The sequence below is a fragment of the Oncorhynchus tshawytscha genome, linkage group LG03 (genome assembly GCF_018296145.1).
Source record: "Oncorhynchus tshawytscha isolate Ot180627B linkage group LG03, Otsh_v2.0, whole genome shotgun sequence".
Lineage (NCBI taxonomy): Eukaryota > Metazoa > Chordata > Actinopteri > Salmoniformes > Salmonidae > Oncorhynchus > Oncorhynchus tshawytscha.
In genome coordinates, this window is record NC_056431.1 from 44291193 (window position 1) to 44312394 (window position 21202).

Sequence of the window (21202 nt, forward strand, 5' to 3'; positions counted from 1 at the left end):
GTTTTTTGTTGTTGACATAATGAGCAGTCCGATATCGCAACTGCTTTGTAGGCAACACAATGATATCAGAAGGAGACGAAAATGGCCCGGGAAAACTTTTTCGCGGACCGCCCCCTCGTTGGCTGTATTAATATTTCGGAGCAGCCGTGTTGACACAAAACGTTTCAATATTCTCTGAGCAGCCTTGTTGATACAATGCTATGCTTTCCCTTCCCTGGCGAATAATGCAGACAGGCAAATGCAAAAAACTAGCTTGGGCGCCCACATTACGGGGCAATCAGAAGAAAATTTGACTACACGAAACGCATAGGTTTGACACTGACATGTAAAGGGGCTTTTGTCATTTTTGACATTCTTTGAACGAGTTTGTTTGTCTTCATGTGTCCTTGTCGATTGTAAGTAAGTCATTTGATGTAGACCTATGCCTTTTTTATTTCAATGCGTGTGTAGGATTTATCTGGCATAGTTTGCTTCCGCGGTCAGCTGTTTTATGCACTAGTTACTTTCACATTGATGTCTGCATTTGAAGTCGGCCTGGTTGTGACTTGATAGAGTGTATTATGCATCTATTTCATGTTGCACTGTATGCGCCGTTCCACAAGTAAATTAGTCAATTAATGATGAGTGGGAGTTGAGTAGTGGTTGACATTGCACACGCCGTTCCATAGACCTTTTAACCTAATATTGCGGATAATAATTCATTGCTGGGATCATTTTGTTTTTGCTGTTCTCCAAATAGCATTTGAGAGTTTTTAAATCTCCGTAGAAATGCAGCAAATGAGCTTCAACTTCGCACACCCCACCTCACTTTGCCACCATACCCTCGGTTTAACTAAACTGACGCCACTGAAACGCATCCCTATGTTGTCTGTGCTGTAGCTGTGAGATCGAGGCCACACTCGAGAGACTGAAGAAGTTGGAGAGGGATCTGAGCACCAAAGAGCAGGAACTGAAGGAGAGAGAACGTCGCCTGAAGATGTGGGAGCGCAAGCTCATCGAGCAGTCCAACACCCCGGTAAGTTCCTCAGGAGCCAATACCCATTGCACCCCACACCCTCAGCACAACCCCCACACACCGTCTTGTCCCTGAAAATGAACAGCACCCCAGCTTAGCACCACCTTCACTGTGTTGGTCCATGTGTCACAGGCCTATGTTCTTGGTCACAAGGGGAAGCAAATAATTCAGTTTACTTCAGATTTCAGTCTGGAATGAAGGGGAATGGAATGGAGGGAAAATATAAAAATAAGGCTCTGGCTAGGCTCACTGAGTCTCGCCGATGGGCTGTTGTGTTGAGTAGAGGTATTAGCTCATGGTGCTACTCTGTGTGGGACTATGTCACTGAGCCCCCATTGGCCATAAGTGATAATTAGAGGTCAGTGTGATTGTAATGTTGGTAATGCCAATGTTGTCATGCTTCGCTGCTTGTGTGTATTTGCCTATACTACCCTTTCTATGTGAAGCTTTCAAAGGGACACCCCACTCGGCCTTGGCCTCCTGTTTCTGTTATTGCTTTGGCATGCAACACATTTAACCTAAATATTACCTTTGTAGTTGGATGTGTTGGTTGGATTTGTTTACCGCACTTCCACATTGTAACACTAATACTTTGTTTTGTCCATTGTATAATTGCATTCTACAGCCATGCATTGGGATTGTCTTACAGTGCTTTGCCTTGGCATCAATTTGACATTAGTTTAAATTGATACATGCACTGATGTATTGGGTAAGAATCAGTACTGTCATCCTGAGAGATGTTACCGTGTTAGCGATCTCTTTGTTTTCTCCCTTTCTCCTAACTTAATCTGTCCTGTAGACTCCAATTGTTTCAGTCCAATCTTCTCTGATAATCCAATTTACTATATCTCTCAACTCTACTCTTCTAGTGTTTGACAGTCACCTTTTTATAATGGGTATAAAAACAAAACACATTTTAATCATTCGTCTTGGTGTACAGTGTGTGGTCAAAGACTGATTTCCTTCCCTCCTTTTCTTTCCCGTTCCTCTTTTCCTCCTCCTTCTTCCCTTCCTTTCCTCTCTCCCCCATCTTTCCCTCTCTGCTGTTCCTACCCGTGGCGGCTCAGATTAGCACTGAGTCGTTCTATGAGTCTAAGACGGAGGAGTCGAACAGTTCGGAGATGACGTGTCAGATCACATCCTCCAGTAACAGGGAGGTGGCGGGGATGAGTCTGCAGGCCATGATGAAGGGCTTTGGGGACATGTTTGCCTTGGACATGGGGGGGCTCCGTCCTGCACTCTGGCATGCAGGGCAACATGCAGGCCAAGCAGAACTCTTCCAAGTCCAGCAATGTCAGAGAGGGCCGCAAAATCAACATGGCCTTGGGGATGTCAGACGACAGTGATTAGAGCAACCTGATTGGTAGCATCCGTAACATCTGTCCATCAATCACTTTGGCCTGTGTCTAAACTGTGGTCTTGCAGCAAGCTCCCATGCATATTCTTTTTCACGTTACTGGTGTTATGGACACCATCTTCAAATATTAGATCATTCATTACTAATAGCTTTTTATTCCTTGACTGTTTTTTTGTTGTTGTTGGAACAATCCATTTTTCACACGTTCTTTTGAAAAACAATAAAGCATATCCAAAGATACAATACTTGTTGTAGCACAGAGATGTTCTTCTCGCCGTATGAACACAATGTATTAGAAACCTTCCTCCTACATGGCTCACATGGATGTCATTAATGCCTAATGTACTGGATGTATAGTGCCATGCTGTAAAGAGTCATGTGAGCAACTTGCATTGAGGAGGCAAAGCTTTTATGACATTTTGCTGACATTAAGATTGGCCAATTTGTTCTGAATGTGGTGGAGTGCAGTTGCTCTGATTGAGTCTCTCACCAGGACGAGAATGTACATGTTGTGTCCCTCAGCTGACCCTGACTCATGTCAGCAGGAGAGAGAGAGAAAGTTTCCCGATATCCATGTTAAACTACAGACTTCCTGTGCTCTTTTTCTGTATATACAGTGTTTGGAATATTTGGATTTCAGGCCTGCATACCATGGCTTATTGGTGTAAAGGGCACTACAGGTGTTTGTGTAGTCTCGCTTCGTGTGCTGGTTGACAGCTGCATGTTATAGATGCATATAATCAGGATGTTTGTGAGGAGTACCATAGACCTTAGACTACAACACCTTGACAGGGGTAAGTTCTCATAGACAAAAGGCAACTATTAAGGACCTTTATTCCACTAACTCTGTTATTCAGTGGTAGGTTGGCCTTTCATTCAATTATTTAGGAAGTAATAACAGTATCTCTTTGGAGAGATGATATGAAATACTCTTTAGATGGCTTCTCTAAGCTAATGATTATCTTTCAGCTAAACATGTATGCATCTGCACCAACAGTTTTGACCACAGACAAAAGTGTTTAACCATGCCCAAACTGAGCCTATTGAAGCTCACCTTAACAAGTGCCATCACCAAATGCCCTGTAAATTCTGCTATTTATGGTCATATGGGACCTCTCTTCTAAACATACCCAATATGGAGGATATTTCTGTCTGACTCTGGCCCTACAGGTTCCACCTATTTCTACTTAGTTGATGTATGTTTTTGTATTCTGTTGTGTAGTTCTTAAACCGAGTCACTCCGAAACACATCCATTGACATAGACAATAACCAACCGATACACCTCCTGATGTGAAAGTTAACCACTTTGTAAGGTATTTTCAGGACATCGAATACCCAGAGTTGCAATATGATCTATGCAAACTTCAGCACCTTGGATTAGTCCAATTCCTTGGATTATTCCGATAGTTATGGCACACCATTAAAGAGACACTATTAGACAGACTGCTGTTTGATATGAACATGTTTTTCTGCAACCTCTACTGTTCCTTGTTTTTCAATAAACATTTTCTCATTAAACTTCCTGCTTTGGTTCTTTACTCTCCCTGTTTTCTTACATTTCCTTCTTCTTCGATGAGGTTTGACGGCAGTTGGCATCCAGTAAATGTTGCATTACCGCCACCAACTAGACTGTAGTATAACTCCCTTATACTTTGCTTGAAAGAGTCAAATACATTTAAAATACCCTACCATCTAACCCTACTCTCATTAAAACCCAACCACCCTACTCCACTATTTAAACGTTTCTAGTCCTACCTCAGGCCAACAGCCTGAAAGGACGGTACACACTACCACTCAACAAACCCTTTAACCCGGCAACTCTTACTGAAGCATATATCATATTTTGGCCTATCCCTCTGTACTGATACAGATCTACTACTCACACAAATCCTGTCAGGATCCCTCCCCCTTGACCCATCTTCCTCAACTTTCTTCACTACCTCAGCATACCTTCTGCTCTACTGTAACCCTGGTAACCTCAACCTGCCTCTCTTGCACCGGACACTTCTGATCCCCAGCTCCATGGGCACCCCTACAGTCAACACATACAGCTTCTTTCCCCAATGTTACACATTCCTTTGTGTCATGCCCTTCTGCACACTGCTCACACCAAGGACCCTCCCTCCTACACACTGCTGCCACATGCCCATAAGCTTGACACCTGTTACAACGTAACAACCTGTAACAAGCTTTTACGAGAACTAAAATATCCTAACCTCACTTTGTTGGGCAGACTCAACATAAAAACTCTAAAGAACAGCCAATGACTCTTCTGTTTCACCACCCACGCCACCTTGTCTGTGTTGCACCAAACGACGAGCATCACAAACACCGGGAGTCTTCCCCTTCAGTTGGTCAACCTTCACATTTACTGCTACCCCAGTAATCGCTCCTTTCAATTGTGCCCTTTTCTTGGGAGCAATTCAAGTCACATCTATTGTCCCAATTAGTTTGGCGCGAAGCCTCTGCTCCCTCTGACCAGCAGAAACACAAACAATTATCACAAGACCACTTCGGGTTACCTTCACCGATTCCACAGTACCAAACATCTTTTTCACACACTGAAACCACAAATGGATCAGACAAAAGGCCGGGGTCCACTTCCTCCAAAAATATCCCTCCTACAGTCAGACTCGTCTTTATCCTGACCATCCGTGCAAGCCTCAGGCTCCGAGGACTTCACCACACCTGCCACCTCTGATAATTCACACTCACTCACTTCCATTTCTCCTCCTGTCTTCAATCTGGCGTAGGTCTCACACTGCCATTCTTTCGACAAACCATCTCCCTTTTCCCCCCCAAAGTGTTTACCTGACTCGAGCTCACCCTCTTCCTCCGTCTCTCTCTTTGACCTCCTCTGCCTCTCTTTTTCCCTCCATTCCTCCTCCGTATATGTATGTGTCTCGTTATAGTAATGTTGTACTTCTCCTAACATTCATCTCATTTTTGCCCTCTTAAGGGATGCCATTCTCCCACTATCATCCTCAATCTTTGTCTTCTCACATTTCCTCTTGGTTTTCCAAGTTTTTTTTTTTTGTTACCTTGAAACTAAGGAATAATTCAAAAACGTTACAATAACTTCACAACAAAGGTTTGTTAGCCACAAAATTCCAAATGTGGCCAAGACAATCAGAAACATTTTGTGCTGGGAGAAAATGAACAAAATGTGACTGGTGTTAGAAATATAACTTCAGATGTGGTCTGGAATAACTATGTTTTAACATGTAAGACCTGAAATCAGTCATATTACATTAATTGATTTGCATTAGACCCATGTTCACACTGTAGTCCTCTAGGTTTCAAATAAATATATAGTCAATGGTGGGACTTCTATCATTAGCTAACTGGGCACCACTCATACTTGGCGCAGAACATCAATTTGTATTGTATATGTTACACTTACAGACAATGTCTGCTTAATTGCCCCTGCGGGGATTGACAAAGTCATGTTGAATTTGTGGTGTAGCCACTGGCCAACAGGTTTCCAATGCTTTTCCGCCTCTATAGTGTAATCAACTTGCTACAGTATACTCCCATTCCACATGGGGGCAGAGTTGTGTGAACTACTGAACTCCTCTTCCCTGCCAAAGGAATCCCAAAGGCTGAGCAATTTCTACTGATATCCCCCCATCCTTCCCCTCGTGTCATCAATTAAGATCTGTTTCAGTTTGTCAACAGTATGCTAAGGATTTTATTAAACGATTTGAAGTAATTTGTGATATACAATATGACTCCTGTAATCGCGATATTATGTCACTTTAATTAGGCAAAATCTGTTATGGAACTGTGGCAGTAGTGTAGGGGTGGTGTTTTTTTTATGTGATTACTTCCGAACCATACCACTGGAGTAGACGAAAAATGCAGCTGGGGGCGAGGGACTTCAGAAGGAGGCTGCAAAGAAGTGTATCGCGCTAATTCTAAAACGGCCCTCTTTGAATGCGATCTGTTGAGATTGCCATTCATCTCAGGCTCTGGGCTGTTATACGATTCCGTGGGAAGCAAATAGAGAATGCTCCGATTAGTAATTAATGTAGTCATCTTCCCCTCAATTCTCCCGGTGCATCGTTTCTGCCACCACATAGCAGCCCCGTGATCATAATGATGAAATTTGCATTTTGTCTGGCTACTTTCTGCCTGTTTTATACTTAATGAACAGTAAACGATTTCTCTTTAAAATGCATCATGAAAGACCAGTCAGATGGGCATTGGACACATTTTAGTTTGATATAGACATTTAGGACCCAGTCATCTTGATTGCAGAACACTAGCTGCAAAAACCATTGCTATAAGACATGGTAAACATGTCTTGGAATGAAGTAAGCCTGTATGTAATGTATACTGTATGTAATGTATACTGTATGTAATGCACCGATGTTCATAATGATTTACTTGCACACATGAATGCAAAATCTGTGTCAGAGTCCAAACATAAAGAATAGGCAGCATTTCTTTCTTTTGAGCTGTGCACATTTGTACTACGTGACCATTAGAGCAGTATTCCCTAGTGCTAATTCAGTTTTGTCGTCTTCTTCTTTCTTTTTTTTTTACACAGCTCCTTCCCAACCTTCATATTCATTCCTGGACAGAGGAACATGTGGTCAGTATCAACACGTATCAATTGATTACTTATTTAGTTTACTTGACCATTAATAACCATTTATGCCTCCATTGACTATGAATAGTAATGCTTTTCCAATTCCATCCCCACAGTACTTTTGGATGCAGCAGATATTTGGGGCGGGTATGTTCAAAGTCACCATATAGATTTCTTATACTGTAGGTATGTTCAAATGAATAGACCCATCGTTTTGGCGTGTATGTGTTTTTAATTTGCATTTGTTTCCCCCGTGTTCTCAGAAGAGGGGGCATATGGCATGCAGCTGTATGGTGACCTGTTTAAGGAAAACCACATCACTGGCAAGAGGCTGCTGCTGCTCACGGAAACAGACATGCGAGACCTGGGGGTCAGGTCCAAAGGTCACATCATGCACCTCAAGGTACCATATTATCTTTCACACTAGCATGAACTAGCCAGCCATTTCACAATGTGTCCATATGGTATAATTATTGAAATTGAGCAATATGCTCATACTAATTATTTTGAAGTTTGAAGTCTATGTATAACATGCTTTCTCCAACAGAGTGAAATTGAGAAGCTAACCAATGACTACATTGGGCTCTTCCACTTCCCTCCACTAATGAAGGTACTGTATGTCCTTTCTCTTTAATGTTATGAAATGGTTGGCATTGTTTACTGTTACAATATGTTCCGTCTGGAAATCTCTGTTCCACAGGATGCGTGGGCAGAGGAGGAGGAGGAGAGGAGGAGGAAGATTGTTAATCTGGAGCTGGTGTTTGGGTACCACTGGAAAGCAGGAACAGGTCACTCGGTAGGCTTTCAATGGACACTGAAAATATTATATGACAAATAACCAAGATGTCTTGGGACTTTTTTGTTGTTGTTGATATTTTGTCCCTGCATTTTCAAATGATTCTGTAAAATAATTTAGTCTCAGTTCTGGTTTGGTTCAAATGCATATAGTCATAGCAAACTTGTTGTCAGATAAGATTGAAACTGGTATGTCAAGATGGAAATCTTCAAGATGCTGTTTCTCTAGGTAAAGATGCCCATATGTTTCCCATCAAACTCAAGCAAACACTGACCACTGTTTCACTGAGCTTGCTTTGCCTTCAAGACATATCCTTACAAGAGAAACAGATTAATAAATATTTCATATAATCCCATCCACCCCCACTTGCTCATCGTCCTTTGTTAGGGTCTCAAACGTTGGAGAGAGGCTGCTTCTCCACTTGCTTTTTGAATTTCATAAAAAAATTGCCCATTTAGCCAGAAGTCATTTTCTTTTTAAAAGGCAAATGTTATTTAATCTTTCAGCTGTTCATTGTCCCATCATAAATAGTCCCCTTTCAGTGAGTTCGGCGGGGCTGAAACGAGCCTGCTAATTGCCTCCCATTTCTTCTGACATGTGGTGCTTTAGTGGGTAGAAAACACAGCAGGGAGAAGGAAACAGGAGGCTGAGAAAATGAGAGCTAATTATTTTCCCCTGCCTGGTGTCAGGTTCTGTGTCAGCCTTGTTTTTACAAACTGGAAGGTTTTTTTGCACTAAATAAAACAAACCCGCACTGCTTTTTTTCCCGCCTCTCTTTGCTGGCGGTGTCATGGTAGCAGCTGCACTTCTCAAAGACAAAATGAGGGCCTGCGATTGTGCGGCCACCATCTGACAACCACTGAGGGTCCCCTACTAATGAGGATATCACCGCGCAGCCAAGAGAAAGGTGCTGAATTATGTATGAGTTGTCATTAGAGCAGACACACTCCGGTCTTGGGCATCATTATCAGACATTGTTTCTGCTGGAGTGATTAGACCAGCGTGGACCTGGGGGCCCTGGTGCGACTGGCCAGGGCCGACACAGGGCCGCTGCCTGGTGTGTCTCGGAGCCAGAGCCTTCCTCACACTTGCTCCCCCTTTGAGCCCCGGCCTGCCCCTGGGGACGGTGCAGGAGTGGGCTGAGGCTCCTCAGACGAGTGTGTTAGTGGCACTTCTTTGATGTCTTCTTCTGTGATCCTTCCACACAATAGATTGGTCCACACCGTGAACCCTGTGTGGTTAAGCAGTGACCTGTGGCTTCATGGCTGGCTTTTGGGGATGGCAAAATCATTACTGCTTTGTCAGCATGCAATATTCAGAAGGAGTATGGCGTTGGGGTTTGCTCAGATTTGTATTTCCTCGTGAGGATTTGATCCCTATGTCCATTGAGCAGAAAATATTGAAATACTGAGTTTACTTTCAGCTAACTGGAATAATATTAGCATTACTGTATTTTTTCACAAAAAATAGCACCATGTGTCAAGATTCTGCAAACCATATCCACTACAGGAAATAATACTAAGATATCCACCGTAGCAACTTATGTTTACCCCTGAAGTAAAAGAAATGTCTTTGCAAGCATAGGTTGTTAATATTCTCATTATTATTATTCATGTTTGACCACTTGTTAGGTCATCCTTCATGCTATGATAATTCAAGAGACATGCCATCCTCTGTGATTCTGAGAGCACATCAAAAAAAAGTGTGGGGAAAGCACTCAATATTCAAACATGTCTTAATTGAATGTAACTCACACAGGATACTAGGTGAAAGCAGAATTCAAATCTAAAAGTATAACATAACTTTCACATTTGATCAGAATGTCATATACATTCACGTTACAGAAATGTTCAGTTCTAAGGAACTACCTCTAGGCTGTGCTGTTGGTTTAGGAAAAAATGAAGTTAGGTTCTCAAGACAGCAGTTCTATTTTATATTTTTTTTGCAGAAAGCAACAGTTTGGAGCCAGCCAGGGATAAATAAATATACTGTAAGACCTACAATCTCTCTTTTTTTAGGACTGCAAATGGAAAATGTACATGGAACTTGACGGAGATGAAGTTGCAATAACGTACATCAAGGATGTGACCTTTGATGCCAACAGACAGGATGTGGATGTCCTGAAGATGACCAAGGTGTGATCATAAGCATTACGCCATGCCATGTGCTGAAAGGGCATCCGGACTTAAAATCAACAGTCACTTGTCCTTTACATTTCTTTGTTGACGGTTTTTATGACCATTGAAGGAGCGTACCCTTTTGCTAAATGTTATGACATTTAAAGTCCCTCTTTGTATCTCAAGATAAATGTAATTATTCCTTGAATTAATGTCATTGCAGTGTTGAAGATGCACAGTGCTAGCTAGCTTATGCATGATGATTAATTACCATTTATCAAACTATTTCCTTGCAGCCCCCATTTGTGATGGACAAATGGGTAGTTGGACTACGGGACAATCAGGTTGTTGACTGCATTGTTAATTATGAGGTGAGTCATTCAAAACATATCCTATAGGGAGACAGTCCTACAATGACCTAACCATTGCACTACATAGGCCTACACTACACCACCTTTAGGCTGGTCATTACCAATAATAAGAATTCTACAGTAAAATGTATGTTCACAGTGTACTGTATGGTACGCTTAAAAAAAAAGAAATACATTGAATTTAATTTGACGTGTAAATGTGATCTGATGTTTAAAATCGCCTACAGTGATTGTTGTGTCCCTACACTTGCCACTAGAATGATGTGAGATCACCAAGGTCTACGCGATATAGCCATGCAGTGATGTGGAACCCCACCGGTGGACGAGATGAGATCAAGACTGTGGAGCTGCTGATAGAAACAACCCAGTTGAACATAGAAGGGAACCCCAGAAGCAGATCAGACTCAAAAGGTCAACTTTCCTTTCTATTGTGCTTTGGATGAAGATTTAATTGACACGTGGTGCATTTAAAGCTGTCTTAAAAACAGAATGAACAAATGTATGAGCACTTCTATGTAGCCGATCCTACCAGTGGATGTTCTTTCTTGTTCCAGATGTGGATCCCAGATGGATGTACAATCTGAGACAGAGGCAGCTGAAGAACCAGTCAGCAGCAGAGCAGCATGGTGCCCGGACCCCCACCGGTGGCTCAGAGACCTGCACCCTGTCTCAGTTCCTGTCTGCGTATGGAGACCAGGCCTCTTCTTACGCTGCAGCAGTGCGGAGGTCTCCCAACCGCAGCTCCCTCTCTCCCTGGTGCTCCCGCAGCTCATCCCCCACCACCGGCCTGTCCGCCATGCTCTCCCCCCTCTACCTGGGGTCAAAGGGCAGCAGCCCCTCCAGCACCACCTCAGAGAGCGCATTGGAGCGTGAACGCCCGCTCAGTGCTGGGGCAGTGCAAGGTTACCGCAGGCACAGCAGCTACTTTAAAAACTCATTGACTGTGACAGGGGGCCACAACAGAGGTGCATGGTCCAATACAAGGGGAAACTTCACACAGAATAAGTCTAGCAGAACCTCACAGCAAACAGGGAGGCCTCGGTCCTATAGTTACAGTGTAGTAGCTCAGAACCGGCCCAGGGTGATACCGGGCATATCACCAGCGGTGGAAAACCCCAGTACAGAGCAAGAGGGGGCTAAAGTCAGTGAGGGGGGATGGATCAAAGTGGAGCGCCAGAAAAGGTTACCGCGACAGGACAATAAACAGGTCAGAGGAAGACCGAGGAGAGGGGGTAGAGGTGGCTGTAGTGGTCGAAGCTGAGGATCATTTTCTGTTTGAAACTGTTTACATGTCTGAATAGACTGGACAGCAGGTTTACTTTGAAAATTATCCTTCACACTACTTCAAAAATATACATTTTTAAACGTTCTCTCGAGGGATCTTTTTAGGAGTCATTTGAGCTTATGAGAATTGTGATTTAGGGAATGCACACAATTCAGTCTTTTAGGGCTGAATTCTGAATTGTACTGTATGCACTTAAATATCTTATATTTAACATGTAAGCCTACATATAATGTGTAGTTGTATATGTGAACTGTTTTATATAAGGCTATTGTAAATTGTATTGACTACATTGTTGTAATATTTCTATTTATGAGAGATAATTGTGCCTTTTATTACAATATAGAAAAGTTAATGTACGTAATATGTTTTATATAGGTTTTAACTATATGTAGAGTTTTGAAAAAAGAAACATATGAAGTTCATACGCTTCTCTTATTATCCAAGAACACGACCACCACACCTGGTGGCAAGGACGCGGGAGTTTTTCTATAAACCCGCCCCTTTATGCACAGTTCTACGCTATGATTTCGCGCCAGGGCGTAGTACTTGAAAGGTTACACGTTGGTGGATCAGTAAATGACATAATATTTTCAAATATTTGTAAAATAAAAATGTGTTGAAGAGCCGTATTTAAATATATATATGTTTGCTAATTTGTTGTCGCAGATTTGTGTGTTCTATTTTCCTTTTAGCTCGTATTAAAAAAAAAAGTTTTATATACCTTTTAGGACATTTTCCTGCGCGGGAAATTTCTCTGCCCCATCTGCAAGTCTGGAGGTGTTTCTCTGCATTCATTAAAGGACTGAAGAAGCGTGAACACGAGTTTAGATTGACTTTCTTTGCAAAAAACTTTAAAGAAAACAAAATGAGTCCATCTCGCTCTAGGGTAAGGAATGTATAATTACATATAATAGCTATATCAAAGTTACAGGGTACTTCTAGATAGCTGCAGAGAATGATAGCTACCTACAATTCTCCTGTGGTAAACTTGTAGCTAGCTAACGTTAACTTTTCTATTTTCTTGCTCACATTTTAGTCAAGCTATTGCAGACTGCCTGCAGTCTCGTTTGAGTTGCAATGCAACCGTTGCTTTGCCTTTGCTTCAAATCAAGTATCCTGCTTCGCTAACTAGCTACCATGTGTGAATCTAAACAGTTAAAACATATATATTAAGTAACGTTAACTAGTTATGTTTTTAATCAACCATTTCAGTGGCTACTACCTAGTTACACCACAGATTTGGCTACTCAGATTCATATTTTATCCTGACAAGTTTTGTCATTTCAAATGTTGGTTGTATCCTAAATCAACGTGAGTGAATCTTACTTGGCTACTGTAGCTAGCAACTCCTTTTTCTATAGCTACAGTGCCTTGCGAAAGTATTCGGCACCCTTGAACTTTGCGACCTTTTGCCACATTTCAGGCTTCAAACATAAAGATATAAAACTGTATTTTTTGTTAAGAATCAACAAGTGGGACACAATCATGAAGTGGAACGACATTTATTGGATATTTCAAACTTTTTTAACAAATCAAAAACTGAAAAATTGGGCGTGCAAAATTATTCAGCCCCTTTACTTTCAGTGCAGCAAACTCTCTCCAGAAGTTCAGTGAGGATCTCTGAATGATCCAATGTTGACCTAAATGACTACTGATGATAAATACAATCCACCTGTGTGTAATCAAGTCTCCGTATAAATGCACCTGCACTGTGATAGTCTCAGAGGTCCGTTAAAAGCGCAGAGAGCATCATGAAGAACAAGGAACACACCAGGCAGGTCCGAGATACTGTTGTGAAGAAGTTTAAAGCCGGATTTGGATACAAAAAGATTTCCCAAGCTTTAAACATCCCAAGGAGCACTGTGCAAGCGATAATATTGAAATGGAAGGAGTATCAGACCACTGCAAATCTACCAAGACCTGGCCGTCCCTCTAAACTTTCAGCTCATACAAGGAGAAGACTGATCAGAGATGCAGCCAAGAGGCACATGATCACTCTGGATGAACTGCAGAGATCTACAGCTGAGGTGGGAGACTCTGTCCATAGGACAACAATCAGTCGTATATTGAACAAATCTGGCCTTTATGGAAGAGTGGCAAGTAGAAAGCCATTTCTTAAAGATATCCATAAAAAGTGTTGTTTAAAGTTTGCCACAAGCCACCTGGGAGACACACCAAACATGTGGAAGAAGGTGCTCTGGTCAGATGAAACCAAAATTGAACTTTTTGGCAACAATGCAAAACGTTATGTTTGGCGTAAAAGCAACACAGCTCATCACCCTGAACACACCATCCCCACTGTCAAACATGGTGGTGGCAGCATCATGGTTTGGGCCTGCTTTTCTTCAGCAGGGACAGGGAAGATGGTTAAAATTGATGGGAAGATGGATGGAGCCAAATACAGGACCATTCTGGAAGAAAACCTGATGGAGTCTGCAAAAGACCTGAGACTGGGACGGAGATTTGTCTTCCAACAAGACAAGGATCCAAAACATAAAGCAAAATCTACAATGGAATGGTTCAAAAATAAACCTATCCAGGTGTTAGAATGGCCAAGTCAAAGTCCAGACCTGAATCCAATCGAGAATCTGTGGAATGAACTGAAAACTGCTGTTCACAAATGCTCTCCATCCAACCTCACTGAGCTCGAGCTGTTTTGCAAGGAGGAATGGGAAAAAATTTCAGTCTCTCGATGTGCAAAACTGATAGAAACATACCCCAAGTGACTTACAGCTGTAATCGCAGCAAAAGGTGGCACTACAAAGTATTAACTTAAGGGGGCTGAATAATTTTGCACGCCCAATTTTTCAGTTTATGATTTGTTAAGAAAGTTTGAAATATCCAATAAATGTCGTTCCACTTCATGATTGTGTCCCACTTGTTGTTGATTCTTCACAAAAAAATACAGTTTTATATCTTTATGTTTGAAGCCTGAAATGTGGCAAAAGGTCGCAAAGTTCAAGGGGGCCGAATACTTTCGCAAGGCACTGTAACTTCATTGACCTTGTAAGATCCATTTGTGTTAGCCGTGATATAGCTCTACGTTAGCTAACTTACCCTGTGGTGTCCGGAATTAATCTTGCAGTCACACCCCTACCACCATAGGTATTGCTGCTTCTCTCCCTGTCTAGGAGGGCAGCCGTGTACAGGCAGTTTCTAAAACCAATAGTACTCAGTGTTTGTCTATGGTCATTCAGTTTTTCCTAACTTTTTCCGCTTGTCGCTCCAGCAGGCCCCCCAGCCTCCTTCCACCAGGATGAGTTTGCGGAGCTTCCGTAATGTGCCCATGGAGACATCCTCTTCCTCCTCAGATGACAGCTGTGATAGTTTTGGCTCGGACGGTGGCTTTGCCAACACGGTGAGCCGAATTGTTACGTTTCCACCCAGTTAGAATTAATGTTTTACCATATTCACTCATTTTAATGAGTTCGTTGTTAATGAAACTGAAGTTTGTGGTTTCACTTTGTGCAGAAAAGTAGCTTCAGAGAAGCTAAGAAGGTGGCAGAGAGAGCCAAGGTGTTTGAGGCCAGCTCGGAGGAAGAGTCTCTCACTGGGTTCGAGAATGCTTTCAGCAGTAAAATGAGTGCCATGGTGATTATTTAAATTTAGAAAATATAAAAAAAATATTCTTGATATTACCAACTTAATTTTATTACACTGGTGGCTACTATAAACAATAACCTTTCAGAATGTTGCTCATGTGTTTCAGAGAGTGGACTCAGAGGAGTCGTTGGGGCCTCGGCGCAAGGGCCGTCGGTCCCAGACCCTGAAGGTGGCAATGAAGTTCCCCACCAGGAGGGCCACCCAGAAGACTACTGCAGCAGAGCCCTCTAAACAGCCCAAAAAAGAGTCTGACTCCAAGGAGGGAGGCAACTTCATGGACAAGAGAGCGCTTAACATTAAGGAGAACAAAGCAATGGTAGGACGGGCTCATTCACAGGAGTCATTCTGGCAGTTGCCTGCTGAGTGACATTTGAGTGCTCATTTTTTTCTTTTTGAAATATTTTGTTTAGCTTGCAAAGCTGATGGCAGAACTCAACAAAATACCTGGCTTCCCCAGAAGATCATCTCTGCCTATGATGAATACGGTAAGTGGGTCAAGATGGAGGATGAGGCTGTACTATAAAACGCATATCAGGAAACCGAAGATTTGACTATTGATGTCTAGCTACCATGTTTTAGTTTTTTTACTGTATTTGATTGGGTATGTTTTAATTTCCTCTAGCCTCGCCGTGCCCCCCGCCAGTCTTTGGGTGCCTCAGGGCCCCGTAGGAGGAACCCTGAACGCACCTCTCGGCCCCACACTCGCTCCCGCACCCTGGTGGACGGCCCCCCCAGCCCTCCTCCAGAGGAAGAGGAGGACAAGTTCAACCTGGTGCGCAGGAGCCGCTACTATGAGGAGGTGGATGAGGCGGTGAGTGGCACACCCGTACCCTTGTTGTAAAGTTAAATATTTTGATGTTTCCTGATCTGTCCGTTCAACAATAGTGAATCTGAACTCCAGGAATTGCCAGTTCGGTTGATATATTTGTGAATGTGTTTATAGAAGGCGCCTCATCGGCGTAACTACAGCTCAGGGCTAGCTATTCCTCATGTGGTGCGGCCTGTGGAGGACATCTCCCAGATGGAGCTGGATCTGATCGCCAACAACGTGCGGGAGAAGGTGTACAACAGCTCCACTGTAAGTTCCCATTCTCCTACAGTGGTTCTCAAACGCAAGGTTTCACATTCGTACTGCCATGTTCAGCAAATTCACCCCTCTGATTTGCTTGACCTAGGGATCCACTTGCCACCAGTGCCGCCAGAAGACGATTGACACCAAGACCAACTGCCGTAACCCGGAGTGTGTGGGGGTGAGGGGTCAGTTCTGTGGCCCATGTCTCCGTAACCGTTACGGAGAGGAGGTCCGAGATGCCCTGCTGGATCCTGTAAGTACTGCACTGTTCTACTCCCGAGCCATCAAACGGTGACTCATTCTTTGACTGTTGTGCAGCCTTGGTTGAACTCGCCTTGGTATGTTGCAGGAGTGGGAGTGTCCGACATGCAGAGGGATCTGCAACTGCAGCTTCTGTAGAGCCAGAGAGGGTCGCTGTGCCACTGGAGTCCTGGTCTACCTGGCTAAATACCACGGCTATGACAACGCCCATGCCTACTTAAAAAGGTAAATGTTCTTTCCGCTGAAGCACTTCAATCGTATACGGACTGTGATTGCTACTGTGTTGGGAAGTCAAACATGGCTCTTTCTCTCTCTGCAGCCTTAAAAAGGAAATGGACGAGAGCCAGTAAACCACGGAGGGCGTCACCTGATTCTGGACCTGACTGACAAGCGTTGTGTTAAATATCTCTATATTCCATAATGCAAAACGGTTAATTCTTATATTGTTCCTGATTCCGTATTTCTTTTCTTACATTGTTTTAAATGTATAAAGTTTTACCATCAATTACGTGATGTAATTTGATGAGTCTTCCTCACTGTTTATACTGTTATGATGAATATCTTCAATGTTTATAGTTGTGTTTGCTTGTGATCTCACTTTTAACCTGCAAGTTGTTATAAACCCAAATATATATCAAATGTGTAAGGGCTAGTTGTGCTCTACGGTAATTGTACTCAAGGTTCATACATTTTTCTGTAAGAAAATGAGCTTTTAACTTCAATAAGGCTTATCCGCTGTTTTAGTCTCAGCTGTTGGAAAGTAAAAAATGTTGTTACGGTTACTCTTGACTATTTGGTAGTCTGTCACTGTCCCACAATGCCCCTGGGGTGGAGAGGACACAGTGAGCCATTGACCCCCCCCCAGGCTGAGGGGAACTGTGATATCTGACAGTGCCTGGTTATATCCTTCATTAGATAACTGTCACTAATGGTGTGGAAACAATTAGCAGTGTCTAATGGGAATCTCATACCTGTAAATCAATTATATTAAAGCACTTTCTCGCTCTCCTCTTTCTCTCCTTTCATTTTCCAGCTATGTTTTACAGTGTAAATAGTAATGTTCTCAGTTGTCACTCGAAGTAGCAAAGAAGTTATTGCCTGTATTTTCTCTTCAGTAGTGTGGTACCACACAGGAAATGTGCGGTGAATCTTTGGTGGTTCATTGCTATTAAGCCTTTGAAAATGTACTGCATTTGACCTGCACCGTCTCCAGTGAGCATGCTCTCATTAACACTGACACTTTACATTTTGACATTTCAGTCAACGCTTGAGTGTGTTCCGCGAAAGACTTTCTCTTATTACAGGAGTAGCTACTCTAATTCGGAGTGCGCTGCTTTGTTCAATATTTGGAAAACAGTTGGAAGCTTGTCCTGCTGGGTTACGAGAGGATACATGTTTGGTCACAAGTTTGTAGTCTATTGCCTTCTGTCATATGCAGTAGAAAATGGCTCTGGCTTGCGTTGACATTGGAAAAATCTTGGAGGCCGTTTCACATAAGCTGATCAAGGCACGCCACAGATTTGGTCTGAATAGCTTCCTCAGTTTATAAACGTAGACATCTAGAGATGTACGAAGAAAGAAGCAAGTTTTACTGCTTTAAACAGTTCTCCACAAATCCATACAGTGATGCTGTGTTTAGGTCATCATCTCTGTTCCCTACATTTACATTTTCATATTTTTTGGATCATCTTTTTCTCCCCCAGAAACAAATCTTTAAAAATCTATTATTAGCATAATAAAGATGCACTTGAAAATACTGGTATTAAATACCAATGATCATCCACTTTGAGGTGATGAATATTTAGGGAAATAATTGTTTACGACGTGCAAGCATTGAGCTGATCTGGTAATCAGGCTATGAAATACAATATTTATTCATTAGAGCGGATTTAATGAGGCCTTGCGGCGCTAATTATGAAAACCAGTGTAGCAGTAAATGAGTAGCGCACGGTGGTGGGCTGTCGGGTACCTGTAAGGAGGGAATGGGGGTTGAAGTGCCCTGAGTGCCATGCCACATTGAGCAACACAGAGCCACAGCCCTTCCTTGGTCCTGTCTGTCCAGACCCCAGCACTACATCACTTTATCTGAAGACCGCACACAGATGGGCCCTCAGCCCCCACAATGCCCTCTTCTGCCAGGGCTGGAGGAATTAGAGTAGTAATGATGACAATCATATTACATGAATAATGATAGTGATATTGTGCTGGTTGAACTGCATTGCTATTATCATGCAGGTTTTCAGATTGCATAGAAGGATTTTTCATGCATGTTTTTTTTCTTCAGTTTAATTGATTGATATTTTCATTATGGCTGCAGGGTTGCAAAATTGCTTTTACTTTCCTAGGTGTCTAGTGACTGTTGTGAAGCCAGAGGAATAACAGCTGAATAAATGGAACACACAATTCATAATCACGATGGGATCTGTAGGTCAAAATCAACAGATGAATTACAATGTAGAATGCATCTGTCAGATCTTTGCAATAAACACCCTTTTCAGCTCACTGCCATGGAACGCTGTAACTAGATTGTCATGTTCCATGTTAGGAGACACTGTAAGGCCTGGATCACACAAGCACAAAAAGAACGGCAGGAGAGCCCATTCAGGGGGACTAAGACGTCTTCAGTACTCTCTTTTCTGTGATTTCTTGTGCAGGTGGACAGATGTTTCTAGATAATATCCCCCCCCCAGACCTCTGTGTCCTGTAGACTGTCGAGAGAGTGTGCCGCTGTTGAGGAACAGCAGCGAGTGACTCTTGGGTGGCAGGAGACTTATGACATGTATCTTACCACCGACTCCAGGCTGTGAGCAAATGGAAACAGCAGTTTGGTCCAGGTGTCAGGGACATTATCCAAGAAAAAAAGGCTGCCTGCAGTTGTTCCATCTCTGAGGAAATTGCCAACTCACCCTAACAAAGGAAGGCATAAGTGCACTCGCTGCCGCCTTCAAAGAACGCGTGACAAAATGACGTTATAAATACAGAATTCTTCACAGAGGGGGGGAAAAAACACATCATACAACTGAACTTGTCAATCCTGTTATTGTTGCATGCTTCCTTAAAGCTAACTTGTTGGGGAGCATATGTTCAATATCCTAAATAGTCTAATTGTCTGATTATTTGGATATTTCAGGTATAAGTGATACATTTGAAAGGGAATTTCTGAAGGGTAACAAGGTTATTAATCTCCCATAGCTAGGCTATAGGATTCAATGCACTACCTCTACTAAACTCAGAAAAAAATTAAACGTCCTCTCACTGTCAACTGCGTTTATTTTCAGCAAACTTAACGTGTAAATATTTGTATGAACATAAGATTCAACAACTGAAACATAAAATGAACACGTTCCACAGACATGTGACTAACAGAAATGGAATGATGTGTCCCTGAACAAAGGGGGGGTCCAAATCAAAAGTAACAGTCAGTATCTGGTGTGGCCATCAGCTGCATTAATTAAGTACCACAGTGCATCTCCTCATGGACTGCTCCAAGTTTGCCAGTTCTTGCTGTAAGATGTTACCCCACTCATCCACCAAGGCACCTGCAAGTTCCTGGACATTTCTGGGGGGGAATGGCCCTAGCCCTCACCCTCCGATCCAACAGGTCCCAGACGTCCTCAACGGGATTGAGATCCGGGCTCTTCCCTGGCCATGGCAGAAAACTGTCATTCCTGTTCAGGTGTTTTTACACTCGGTCTGCCACTGCGAGGACAATCAGCTGTCCGTCCTGTCTCCCTATAGTGCTGTCTTAGGCGTCTCACAGTACAGACATTGCAATTTATTGCCCTGGCTGCATCTGCAGTCCTCATGCCTCCTTGCAGCATGCCTAAGGCACGTTCACACAGATGAGCAGGGACCCTGGGCATCTTTCTTTTGGTATTTTTCAGAGTCAGTAAAAAGGCCTCTTTAGTGTCCTAAGTGTTCATAACTGTGACCTTAATTGCCTATCGTCTGTAAGCTGTTCGTGTCTTAACAACCATTCCACAGGTGCATGTTCATTAATTGTTTATGGTTCATTGAACACGCATGGTAAACAGTGTTTAAACCCTTTACAATGGGGTTTAAACACTGTTTACTATTATCTTTCTTTTTTTGCTGAGTTTATAAGTGATACATCTGAAAGGGAATTTCTGAAGGGTAACAAGGTCATTAATCTCCCATAGCTAGGCTATGAGTCAATGCACTACCTCTACTACATTCACCTTTGACCCTCTCCTCACCACAGCAACCCTAACTGCTCTGTGATCACACATGCACCACCGTAGTCAAACACAAATGATCATTGGTGGTCAGTGCTGCATGCTCCACACTCTTGACCATACATACATACCTGATTTTGGGCAGTTTGGACAGACATAGCATGGCTTCTCACACCATCACCAGATTTTGAATGCTTGTTTTCTATCTTATCACCTCATCTGATGGAAGATACCCAATACGCTGTTCCTGAAGGGGGAGCTCCAATACAGGCAACTCTGTACACTGCCTCATCTTGACAGCTGCAACTTTCAGTGACTCTTCCACAGAGTTGGTGGAGAAACAGAAGCATCTTATCAATGAGGTTGTGGTAATGGTTTCACCCGCAACTACAGGAAATTGACAGATACATTTGTCTTTAGTCAACGAGAGTAGTACTTTCACAGATGTGTCGCCAATCCATGTAGGCTAAGTACATACTGTAGCTGGCATAGTGCTTAATTTAGAGTGCCATTTCATTACTGTAGCTTATTCCC

At 42.8% G+C, this 21202-nt stretch overlaps 2 protein-coding genes across 4 annotated transcripts in view; both read left to right on the plus strand.

Annotated features, from left to right (window-relative positions):
* Window positions 1-12189, plus strand: part of zak (sterile alpha motif and leucine zipper containing kinase AZK) — a 57201-nt gene extending 45012 nt beyond the window's left edge. Inside the window, exons 11-20 of one of the 2 annotated variants that reach the window (XM_024405260.2) lie at window positions 880-1015; window positions 6926-6970; window positions 7084-7114; window positions 7231-7370; window positions 7515-7577; window positions 7668-7763; window positions 9782-9898; window positions 10177-10251; window positions 10509-10662; window positions 10806-12189. In XM_024405260.2, the coding sequence (XP_024261028.1) occupies window positions 880-1015; window positions 6926-6970; window positions 7084-7114; window positions 7231-7370; window positions 7515-7577; window positions 7668-7763; window positions 9782-9898; window positions 10177-10251; window positions 10509-10662; window positions 10806-11512 (1564 nt within the window). In that variant the 3' untranslated portion in view covers window positions 11513-12189. The remainder of the gene's footprint in view (window positions 1-879; window positions 1016-6925; window positions 6971-7083; window positions 7115-7230; window positions 7371-7514; window positions 7578-7667; window positions 7764-9781; window positions 9899-10176; window positions 10252-10508; window positions 10663-10805) is intronic. The other variant, XM_024405273.2, reaches the window with a different exon arrangement.
* A 75-nt stretch (window positions 12190-12264) lies between these two features.
* cdca7a (cell division cycle associated 7a) lies at window positions 12265-17480 on the plus strand. Of its 2 annotated transcripts, none has more exons than XM_024405283.2 (10): window positions 12265-12422; window positions 14766-14894; window positions 15008-15127; window positions 15246-15455; window positions 15550-15624; window positions 15762-15950; window positions 16083-16217; window positions 16315-16464; window positions 16561-16697; window positions 16792-17480. In XM_024405283.2, the coding sequence occupies exons 1-10, from the start codon at window positions 12402-12404 to the stop codon at window positions 16820-16822; spliced, it is 1197 nt and encodes a 398-aa protein (XP_024261051.1). In that variant the 5' UTR covers window positions 12265-12401; the 3' UTR covers window positions 16823-17480. The 2 variants fall into 2 exon arrangements, with proteins under 2 accessions (XP_024261051.1, XP_024261057.1); XM_024405289.2 differs by having other exon boundaries at window positions 12266-12422; window positions 14769-14894.
* Window positions 17481-21202: the final 3722 nt, after the last annotated feature.

Excerpts from the sequence above, each read along its gene's own strand:
- cdca7a (XM_024405283.2), top strand. The coding sequence starts at position 12,402 with ATGAGTCCATCTCGCTCTAGG. Across the intron at positions 14,895-15,007 it reads ACGGTGGCTTTGCCAACACG|AAAAGTAGCTTCAGAGAAGC; the intron begins GTGAGCCGAATT and ends CACTTTGTGCAG. Across the intron at positions 15,951-16,082 it reads ATGAGGAGGTGGATGAGGCG|AAGGCGCCTCATCGGCGTAA; the intron begins GTGAGTGGCACA and ends ATGTGTTTATAG.